Source organism: Labrus bergylta, chromosome 14 (assembly GCF_963930695.1).
Source record: "Labrus bergylta chromosome 14, fLabBer1.1, whole genome shotgun sequence".
Classification (NCBI taxonomy): domain Eukaryota; kingdom Metazoa; phylum Chordata; class Actinopteri; order Labriformes; family Labridae; genus Labrus; species Labrus bergylta.
Window position 1 is genome coordinate 15,893,455 of NC_089208.1, and position 11,639 is coordinate 15,905,093.

The window sequence follows — 11,639 nt, forward strand, 5'->3', positions numbered from 1 at the left end:
CAGCTGTCAATCAAATCTGACACAACCAAATATGGGCATAGTCGTTTTCCTTAATAGAATAAAATCCGATGAGTTATAAAAAAATTCACCCCCCCCACAGTGTGAGGAGAAGGGGCCGTCAACTTCTCAGATATATCTCGTTTTTTGAACCAGGCTGTAAACATGTTGATTCCTGTGGTAAAAACGGGCTTTTTTGGCTGTGGGCTTATGGCACTTCCGGCGCTTCTGCAGCCAGCCTCAAGCGGAACCTCGAGGAACTGCAGTTTTTTGTACTTCCGCATAGGCTTCATTTTTCGAGACCGGAGGTTGCCCCTTGGCTCTACCCTGGAATTTAAAAAAAAATGCCTTTAAAATGTCAATGTATCAACTTTGAGAGGGAGGGGGGCAGGGGGGTAAGACACGCCCCCTCACTCCTGATCATACAATGTTTGCCCCTCACACACAAATAAACCCCTATGTGCTGCAGGCTGTGTATGGGACATACATGCAGCTGTAAAGAAAGATGATCGCTTTAAAAAATATATTATGCCAAATAATAGCACACATCATAAAAAAGCACAACATAAAATAACATGATTTCTATTTGTTTCAGTAACAGTGTGTAATACTAGATTGTGAGTCCAGTTGTTGAGTCAAATACAGTGTATGTGTTATTAGGGGGTGGGCTCTTCCTTTTGGAGGGGTGGCCACAGGGGGGGACCAAGCTCAGTGTTACAGGGGCACTGGCCCCTGTTGACCCTGCCTAGAACCGACCATGTGTCGAACACAATTTAAACTCCGTGTTCACTTGCTGTCTGCCAGTGGGCTTCTTCAACCGTACGACATTCAATATCAAACTTAAGTTGTTAAGTTAAGTTGTTTCAGGTTAACGGTGCAGTGATTTGAGAGGGGACGCGATGGGGATGAATGGACAGAATGGCACCTGCACAGTTTCTGTGTCTGATTCTAAAGGATACCCACAGCCGCTTAAAAAGTTGGAGGCACGTGGACACTGGGGGAATAAAGCCGAGTTCATCCTGACTGTGATGGGAGCTATCATCGGACCCGGGAATGTGTGGAGATTTCCTTACCTGTGCTACAGAAACGGCGGAGGTGAGTGCAACTGCAACCGTTGCTCTCAGTACGACAAACGGGCTTTTATTGGCAACATTATTATTATTATTTACCGCGTTTTCTCACTGCATTCAGTATGCTACATCCTCTTTTCCCAGGCGTGTTCTTCATCCCTTACATCCTCTTCATATTTACATGTGGAGTCCCCTTATTCTTCCTCGAGACTGCCTTGGGACAATACACCAGCCAAGGGGCGATAACTTGCTGGAGAAATATTTGTCCGCTTTTCCAGGGTAAATAAAAGTGACATTATTGTCGCATACTCTGACACAGACTCTACACATTAATGCCGATACAATATTTGTCGTATGGTGCCTTTATTAAGCACTAAATTCTTATTAATAGCAATAGCAGGCACGAAGTTTATGATATAAACTCCTTTTTGTGTGCAACATCAAAGTATTATCTTGTAAACCTCCTTTTTTTTTCGTTTTCCTTCACAGGAATGGGCTATGCCAGTCACTTAATCATTGCAGTCAGTGGCACCTCCTATATTGTCATCCTTGCTTGGGCGTTTTTTTACTTGTTCTCTTCCTTCAGTGCAGAATTGCCCTGGGCCACATGTGGAAACTATTGGAACACAGGTAGGCTGCCCTGCAGCTTTCAGCAGAGAGCTTGAAACCTGTAGAATTAAGAAGTTAAAAATGCCCAAATGAAGCATGAAGAGTTTCTTTTAAGCAGACTTAAAAACATGCTAGCCTATTGATAACTCCTTTCACAGAATATTGTTGGAAAAAAAGAAGACAGCAATTGTTATAACTTACGCTAGAAGTTTTGTGTACAACTTTTTTAGTGAGAAGAAAGATCAATGATTTTATAGCATTTAGATAATATGCATGTTAATATATATTGTGAATGCATCAAGGTTAAAAATCTAGTTTAAAATGTTTAAACAACTTGTTTTTGTTTTGTTTTTAGAGTCATGCTTGGACTTAAACCAGCTCAACATGTCCCTAAGTAATATATCCAGACTGAACACTACTCTTCCTGTTGTGGAGTTCTGGGAGTAAGTTAGCTCACAGTTTCGATCCCTGCCCCTTTCTCACTCTGAATAATTCTTTTCAACACTCCATTGAAATCTAGATTGGTTTTAGTATTTGTACATTTCTATATTTTCTGATATTAGGCATCTACCGGCTTGCCTTAACAACATTTCATTGTACGTGTACAGTGAAAATAAAGATATCTTATCTAAACTCCCCTTCACACACAGCCTGCCTACAACTTCCTCCACCCACTTTCTCTCACTCATCCTGACACATTGTTTTCTTCCATTATTGTGACTGGGCTGTTGTTCCGACTTTTTTTTTTAAGTTAAGAGTTTTCAATGACTCTCCTGTTAAATTACAGCAAATTTGTGGCCATATATTGGGGAAAAGATCCCCGAACTAAGCGCAATGTTTAAGAGTTTAAGACTAACAAATTGGAATTTGAGGTCTGTTATCTTTATCATTTTGTTTGATGCCATCAAGTTTGCAGGCCTTTTAAGTTTCAATGACTTGATTTTGTCCTGTAGTTCTTTCAGGGTATTTGGAGAATCCAGACAGTTGTGATAGTATTTAATGGTGCACTCTAGACTATGTTTTTTTTTTTTTTTATTTAACCTTTATTTAACTAGGAAAGAAACTCATTGAGATTAAAAATCTATTTTTCAAGAGTGTCCTGGCCAAGACAGGCAGCAGACCTAAACTAGACTTGGTTATTAGAGTACAGCAATGTTTAAGTCTATAGGGTCAAAGAAGTCCACCCAGCACGTTCATACAACAAACAGTGATGAGTGAGGGATTTAAAATAAGTGATGAACCTCAGAGCTCCGTGACACACAGTGTCCAGAGCATGTAAGCTTTGTGAGGAGGCGTGCATGTGTAGTTTATCTTGTATTTGTTTTTGTTCTATATTCTGCTGTATTGGGCCAAAAAGGTTAAAAGTGTTTTTTTCCAATGTCTCAATTTTGGATGGGTAGGTCCTTGTGTTGTTTGTTTAGAATTTGGCATGCTGGAGAAGGTCTTGATTGTCTCATGGTGGTCTGTCTGAGGGTGTCAGATTCTCATTCTGTCCTTAAAGTCTCCACACACTGGGTGATGTAGGCAGCACACAGCTGATGGTTAGACAGGAAGCTGATGGTTAAACAGGAAGCTGGTGGTTAGACAGAAAGCTGATGGTTAGACAGGAAGCTGGTGGTTAGACAGGAAGCTGATGGTTAGACAGGAAGCTGATGGTTAAACAGGAAGCTGGTGGTTAGACAGAAAGCTGATGGTTAAACAGGAAGCTGATGGTTAGACAGGAAGCTGATGGTTAAACAGGAAGCTGATGGTTAAACAGGAAGCTGATGGTTAAACAGTAAGCTGATGGTTAGACAGGAAGCTGATGGTTAGACAGAAAGCTGATGGTTAAACAGGAAGCTGATGGTTAGACAGGAAGCTGATAGAAGAACCTGTTACAAAAAAAGGTTGTGCAAACCTCAAGTTGATCATCTTAATACCTATCACATCACATCACATCATAGTTTATTGCTGGCTACACTCTAACTTCAACTGTAACTTAATTCTCCCCTCGTGTGTCCAGGCGGAGAGTTTTGAAAATCTCTGGAGGTATTGAGGAGGTGGGCAGCTTGAGGTGGGAACTGGCCCTGTGTCTCATCCTGAGCTGGGTCATCTGCTACTTCTGTGTTTGGAAGGGCATCAAGTCAACAGGAAAGGTAGGCTGCAAAAACACTTTACAGCATGCATAAATGTTCCATGTTTTTGGAACAACTTCTCAAAAAGGCATATCAGCTAGAGATTTGTTTTACAAGAATAGTTCAATTCATAACTTTCACGTGACGTCACACTCTAATGGAACTGCCTACCTGGAGGGCAAGAAAGGCTCTTTACCACTGTACGCTACTGAGAAGTTTGCATTTGCATTAAGCATTGTATCAGTAGTAAGCAAGTATTTTTGAATGGCCGTGCATCTAGCCCTCATTTCCCCCTGAGACTGGAAAGTTCTGTATTTCTAAGTCTGAAAATCTGTTGAGCAAATGGCCTTATGTGTTGAAGTATGTCTGTAAATGTTTTTATTACTTTATTGTATATTTTGGAGAAACTGTAACTATCGAATTTCCCTCTGGGATTTCTGATTCTGATTCTGAAATTGAGGACCCTAGTGGGAGTGGCCTGCGGTGCTGTGCATTCTGGGATTTGGTGTCTTTCATCCACAAAAAGACACTTTCTGCCTTTTCTCGGCCAAGAAGGCACCAACTTTTTAAAAAAATGTCACATTTCTACTACATATATGACCCAATGACAATACAGATTCACGTTTCAATGGGTGAAGTATCCCTTTAAATGATGATGAGGAATTTCTTGCCCTTCACTTCTTAAACAGCAGCATTATCGACCCAGACCGATCAATAATACATAAAGCTGCCTGTATGTTTGTAGACTTTCATCCTGCAAGGAGATGGGTCACCGAAGTGACGTTCTGGTGTTACGGTGAAAAGAGTGACCATGTTAACCGATGACTTTCAGAAACACTCGACTGAAAGTGTCCTAACAAATGCCTCTTTGTTCCGTTTTTGTATTATTATTATCATGTCAAAATTACTTATGAGATATGTTTTAATGAAAGTTAAACAAATAGGCTTTCGTTAGGAGACGTAACGTACGACAACCAGACTCACTCGGCTGACAGTCACCAGTTAACATGGTAACTCTTTTAACCATGACACCGGCACAGACTTTGCCGACTTTACAGATATAGAAGATAAAAGATAGATAGAATCTTTATTATCATTGTATACAAGGACACAACAAAACTTCGTTAGCAGCAATCCTAAACAGCAGCGTTTACAAAAACAACAACAAAAAGGGCAAGAGACGGCAAGTGGGTGTCTCTGAGGGATGGGAGAGGGGAGCCAACAATCCACTGAGCTGTTTTGACGATCCGCTGAAGATTCTTCTGCTCGAGTACCAGACCGTACAGCCGTACGTCAGGATGCTCTCGATTGTGCAGCAGTAAAAGTTCTAAACCCTGCTGTGCCTTCTTTACCAGGTGTGCTGTGTTGAGGCTCCAGCTCAGGACCTCTGAGATGTGCACTCCCAGGAACTTAAAGCTGGAGACACATTCCACATCTTCCTGGTTTTTTGTGCAGACTGTTGTGGGGTGTTTTTTGTTTTTTCCTGTAGTCAATTATTATCTCCTTGGTTTTCTTCGTGTTGAGGTGCAGGTTGTTGCTTTTACACCACCCAGAGAATGTTTGGACCTGCTCTCTGTAGGCCGCCTCGTTGTTGTTGGAGATCAGTCCTACAATGGTGGTGTCGTCTACAAATTTGAAGAAGGTGTTGGAGCTGTGGGTGGGTGTGCAGTCGTGGGTGTACAGGGAGTAGAGGATAGGACTGAGGACGCAGCCCTGGGGTACACCGGTGTTGAGGATGATGGTGGAGGAGATGTTGTCTCCCAGCCTGACATGTCTGTGATATTCCTGATACCTTTTCACATGGAGCGGGGTTTGTTGTCTTTGAAGTTGGCCTCAATCTGCTGTTTGTATTGTAATCTAGCAGTTTTGATGCCCCTGTTTAAGTCTGCTCTTCCTCTGCTGTATGCTTCCCTGTCCCTTGATCTGAATGCTGCATCCCTGGCTTTGAGCAGCACTCGCATGCTGTTGTTGAACCAGGGTTAGTGTCCCGTGTGCTGTTTAAGTATCGCAAGTGCCCCAAACTCAAAGTTTATCTTAATATCTTAGTTTTGCTATGGTTGTCAGGTGATGTAAACATGTGTCGTTTATAGGAGATGTTAAATTAAAAGCCTGTGCTGCAGTTCTACAGGCTTTTCAACGGTGGCCGTTACTGAGCGTTTTTTGCCCTCCAGCCCTCCGCGCTCGTGATGTCACTGAAAGCTATGAATTAAGCTAATGCCTGGTTGAATTCTTATTTTTCAAGCTCAACCTCTTCAAGATTTCAGCTCACACTCATCCAGACAAGCTCTGTAGATACTAATTGCAAATAAGATTATAGCTTGGAAAAATTAATACATTCACTGTACTTAACTTACCCCTATCACCAAATCCCTTAAACGTAAATTGTAGGCTACATAGTTAATAAATAGGATATTTGTTCTCACTGGCATCCCACACATTAACTGTTGTGCTGGTTGCAATGCATGGCACCAGACAGAGGCCCAGCTAACAGTTACTGATATCCAAATGTACTCGGTAATTATATTTGGAATAAATATTGCAACTGAAAAAAAGCCAAGACTGAAAGCTTGATTGACTTGACCTGCGATAGCCTCACAAGCCACTGGATCAACGTGTTGTCGGCTCACGGTTTAAGACAAATGCATGTGTGTGTTATTGCTATTTCTACATTGTGGCTGCAAGGGTTTCAATTCTAGATTTAGAGTCATACATTCTTGTTCAAATGTGATTGTTTAAGGGTCCGGTAGGGTTAACTTAACATTGCAAAAGTTCTGTTTTGTGTCTGTTAGTACGATACGGAAGTAGTCTGACATTTTTATAATAATAATATCAGTCGTGTGTGACCTTTCTCCTCTCAGGCAGCTTACTTCACAGCCACCTTTCCCTACGTTATGCTGTTGGTTCTGCTCATACGCGGCGTTACCTTACCCGGGGCAATGGATGGAATCATTTATTACCTCTACCCTGATATCTCTCGCCTTTCAGATCCCCAGGTACAAAAAAAACCTCAAACACAATCTATGGAGCTGAATACAGAGCTGTGCACATAAACACATATTTGTCCGACCTTTTCAGGTGTGGATGGATGCTGGCACTCAGATTTTCTTCTCTTATGCGATTGGCCTTGGGTTTCTAACCTCCCTTGGGAGCTATAACACGTACAACAATGACTGTTACAAGTAAGTCATTTCAGTGTTTTCTTTGGCAGACTGCTGACCTTTAAATATTTACAAGAAATGTATAAAATAAAAAGAGTTCATATCTCTGCAAAAATACATGTCCAAAGATCTTAAAGTGCTTGAAAAGTTTTGTTTTTTTTCCTTTCAGGGATTGCTTCTACTTGTGTTTACTGAACAGTGCCACCAGCATTGTGGCAGGCTTTGCCGTTTTCTCTATTTTGGGTTTTATGACCTACGAACAAGGAGTGGATATATCTGAAGTAGCCCAATCAGGCAAGAACTGATTGATAATCACCATGCTTAAAATCTTAAAATATGCATCGAAATGTTCAGTGAATTGAATACGTCATTTGCTTTAGTGTAATTGAATGTGAACAATATAGCTTTTAAATTCTGTGTGTGTGTGTGTGTGTGTGTGTGTGTGCATAGGTCCAGGTTTGGCATTCATTGCCTTCCCACGAGCTGTAACCATGATGCCCATGCCTCAAGTGTGGTCGGTGTGTTTCTTCCTCATGATCATTCTGCTTGGATTGGACAGTCAGGTACCAGCTAAAGCTCTCCTAAAAGTAAATGAGTGTTTAAATGAATTAAAAAGTTTCTGACTCTCTTTCCCTCCCTTTGGTTCCTTCCAGTTTGTTGGTCTTGAGTGCCTGATGACATCACTGGTTGATCTGTTCCCGACACATCTGCGCAAGGGCTGCAGACGTGAGCTCGTTCTGCTCGCTATCTGCAGTACCTGCTGTCTGCTGGGATTCACTCTGGTCACAGAAGTGAGTACAGTGCATGCCGAGCTGGACATTTAACAAAAAAAACAACAATAATGTAGTGCTAAATGTGCTTTAGAAACTCAATTTTATCTCTGTTACTGAGCAGAACGTATGCTGATATGTACATGTTGGTTATGCTGTGGGATCTTTTTCTGATGAAAATAATTTGTGACCTTGTTTAAAGGGAGGTTTGTACCTGCTTCAGCTGCTCGACCATCATGTCTGCAGCGGCACCACCCTGCTCCTGCTCTCCCTCAGCCAGTCTGTTAGCATTGCCTGGGTGTACGGTGAGTCATAGACAATACAGCCAACTATTTAAAGACCATTTCCTTGATATGAAAGATTTAAAAAAGGCACTGTCAGATTATGAGAAATGGGGTTGCTAGTATTTGCAACAAACCAGTGCTTGATGTTTGGTCTGCTAAGAAATGCTTCAGAAATACCAGATCAAACATGCCTTCTTCCATTTCCTAAAGGTGCTGACCGTTTCTATGGCAACATAACACACATGATTGGCTATCGTCCATCTCCATTTATGAAGTACTGTTGGAGCTACATCACTCCCTTGTTCTGCTTAGTAGGTTTTCAGTCCTTTTCATTCACAATCAAGTGATGGATTTGTTTATTTCATGTGTTGCTTTCCGGGTCCGGCATGTGACAACCCCTCACTTTTCATATGTAATGCTTTCTATCTGCTATTTTAAAGCCCAGTATGTTTTAACTAGTAAATTAAGGGGTTTGTTTCAGATACCTTTTGTCTGTTGAGTTTCACAATCATGTAATAACGTTTTTCTTGCATTGTCTACTCCAATCATAGGGCACATTCATATTCTCTATCGTCAAATATTCCCCGTTGAAGCTCAGTAAGGCCTATGTTTATCCCCTCTGGGCAAACATCTTGGGCTGGTTCATCGCAAGTGTCTCCCTGTCCCTCATCCCACTGTTTGTGTTATATCAAGTAATGCAGGGGGAAGGCACTCTGCGACAGGTGAGCACAATCTTCTCGTTTTTCTCTTGATTTTTGAAATATTTGCCTTAATGCAACTTATTGAGTTTGAAATCCCGGTGAGGCGCATCAAGAGGCATAATATAATATATAATAATATGATGATAAAAAATCTGCTGGGAAACTTGTGTGACACATATTTGTGTAGAGAATGAACAATCAAGGTGACAGCACACACCCTTGTTGTGAGTGTGGTTGAAGATCAGTCCATTAAAGAGGACATAATTATCCCCCTTTTCTACCTTTTAAAACAGTCCCCTGTGGTCTACATGAAACACCTGTGCAAAATATACCATGAATCAAGCACTAGAGGAGGTTTGTGACCCTGTATAAACCAGCTGTCTCAGAGCGCTCTGTTTTAAATGTAATGAGCCCCCACTGAGTTTTCACGGTAGACATCATAACTTTATTATACATAATAATATTGTATGGTCACTCATTAAGAAAGCTCAGACTTACAGATGTTAGGCCGGTAATTATTAGCCAAGAGCACACAGGCTACAATGGGCAGTAACACAGCAGAAGTCATCTTCACCTCCTGTTCTCATTCCCTTAACTTGAACTCATTTAAGTTTTAAAAAAAAATCTTTGGCCAGGCGGAACAAAACCCTGTTTGATGCCTCACAAGCTACCTAAGACAGAGGTTGAGAAAGAATGGTTTACCGATAATGTTCCAGTTACCCGAACTTTCTGCAGCTCTTAAGGTTTTTCCAACAGAAGTTGAATTTAAATCTTTGTATATGTTTTATACCTTTATGAACACATTGGTGAAGAAATTGCTCCTGGCACCTGCAAACCATTAAAGTTTGTTTTGTTCCCAGCTACGTTTGAAATGTAATTTCCCTCTGGTGTTCTTTCATTCTCAGAGATTATGGGTGCTCTGCCAGCCTGTGGACGACCTCCTTGGGCTTCCAACGCTGGAAGACAGTGGCACCACTGCCCACACCGAGCTCAAACCATTATCCCACAGAAGCGAAATCACGCCATGAACACAGGCAGGTTGTTATGCTGAGAGATGTTTTATAAACAAGGGTGGGATTTCCTTGGGCCAAAATCCTCAGACTTCCAAGGATTTCAAACAGGCAACCTATGCGGTAAAACAGTTCTTGCCCCCAAAAAAAGAAAACCTCATTTATAAAGTTTTATGGCCTATCCTTGGGAGGCCAAATTGGCCCTAAAACAACTTGACACTGACCCAAATAAACCACAGAAAAACAATTAAAACCACTAAATCCATGGAATTTAATCACAGTCTTCCAAGTTACCAAGCCATCTCATCCACATTGCCAACAGGCAACAAATCTTAACTCAACAAACACTCAAAATCCCACGCTGAGACGCACGAATGCATTTCATTTACCCAATTCTTTTTTTTTTTTACTCCTTGTAGTTACGAGATCTTTTTCATAATGACCTGGATCCCATCTCTGGGGCTGTTTACGAAACCGCCTACTATTCTAGTAGTACGTACTGATTCGGCCAAAATGCATTATGCAGTATGTGAACAAAAGCAAGATCTGCAGTACACCAAAAATAACCAGATGTGGTAATGATTCGGAAAGAAAGTACAGTTTACATCAGGCCAGTCCGGTGTACCGTTTCCCACGATTCAAAGCACCAGCAATGAGCATTGTGACAGGGGAAATAATCACTACCTATGTATTGTATGCAATACTACATACTGCATACTACATTCCATATGGTTTTTCGAAAATTCAGTAATGTTACCATGGATTGGACAGTATGGACATGGATGGCTCAAAGGAGATGTTTTTATTTCTTCCTCTTTATGACACCGTGAGGAATATGAGCGGTGCTTGAGCCTGAGGATGTAACTCAGTCTGGCAACACTCCACAAGTCGTTAGGATTATTCAAGCCCAAATCTGAGTCTGATGTGCTGGAAGTTGCTCTCTTGCAGAAACAGTTATAAATATGTACAACAGTACAAATATGCAATGCTTCATGGTTAATGGTTAGTGTGTAAGAAATGCCACAGAAAACTGATCCTCAAGAAGTACAGCTGAGTCAGAACATTTTCTTGCTACTTTGTTGTCGACAAATTACTGCACACTAGTCAAAGTATAACTTTGATCAAAGGTATTTAGAACACCTGAGGCTGAGTGACCACATTTATGTCCTGTTGCACTCTTTATGGACACTGCCTCTTGTCCAATCAAGTGACTAGACTGGAAATAGATATTGTTGTTTCATTTAGAACATTAAGGTACTGGCTATATTATATAAACCCTTTCACTCAGTGATATTTCAAACTTTTTTTCTCATAATGCTTCAGTATATTTGTATCTTTTAATCAAGTACCACATGTATGCAAACTGGTGCTTTCAATGTCCTTATACAGTAGAATGTACTCTAACAAGTGCCTTATAACATTTCACTGTACTATACAACAATGTAACTGTAAGTTTGTATTCCTTCAACAGAATAAACATTTAGTCTTTTATAATGGACTGGTCAATAACTCATGTTTGTCATCATTTATACAGGAACTTGGTATTTTATCATGTATTTTAGAGTAGTGTTATATGTTGCATTGTGTCTATGACCTGTATACAAACAATCAATTGTCAAATAAAAAAGGAGTTTTTTTTCCTGAAAGTTTTTTGCTGTCTCAATGAAACCAGCTAACAGACACAACAATTACTTTAAAGTTTCCTCCAATTATTTGACATCATATAAACCATCGTCATAACGAAATGAAGAAAAATTGTTCACTTGTGTGTCAGGGATCTGTTTTCTCTTGTAGTGTGTGCGTGTGTGTCAGTACCATCAACAAAAACTGCCTATTTGCTCACTATTGAAGACAGCCTGAAGAAAATTGAGCAGGTCTGCTTCATAGACTCTCAAAACCAGCATGCTCAGGTGTGCTGCATTAGAG

The 11,639-nt window shown here is 40.8% G+C and overlaps 1 protein-coding gene across 1 annotated transcript; it reads left to right on the forward strand.

Annotated features, from left to right (window-relative positions):
* Positions 1 to 722: 722 nt before the first annotated feature.
* On the forward strand, positions 723 to 11,362 carry LOC109987317 (sodium- and chloride-dependent GABA transporter 2-like). The gene is made up of 14 exons (XM_020638354.3): positions 723 to 1,092; positions 1,212 to 1,346; positions 1,557 to 1,697; positions 2,032 to 2,119; positions 3,679 to 3,811; positions 6,649 to 6,783; positions 6,866 to 6,969; positions 7,118 to 7,242; positions 7,399 to 7,511; positions 7,602 to 7,739; positions 7,921 to 8,023; positions 8,213 to 8,313; positions 8,554 to 8,724; positions 9,609 to 11,362. The coding sequence occupies exons 1-14, from the start codon at positions 897 to 899 to the stop codon at positions 9,729 to 9,731; spliced, it is 1,806 nt and encodes a 601-aa protein (XP_020494010.1). The 5' UTR covers positions 723 to 896; the 3' UTR covers positions 9,732 to 11,362.
* The last annotated feature ends 277 nt before the right edge of the window (positions 11,363 to 11,639 follow it).

Excerpts from the sequence above, each read along its gene's own strand:
- LOC109987317 (XM_020638354.3), top strand. The coding sequence starts at position 897 with ATGGGGATGAATGGACAGAATGGCACCTGCACAGTTTCTGTGTCTGAT. Across the intron at positions 3,812-6,648 it reads GCATCAAGTCAACAGGAAAG|GCAGCTTACTTCACAGCCAC; the intron begins GTAGGCTGCAAA and ends TTCTCCTCTCAG. Across the intron at positions 7,512-7,601 it reads TGCTTGGATTGGACAGTCAG|TTTGTTGGTCTTGAGTGCCT; the intron begins GTACCAGCTAAA and ends GGTTCCTTCCAG.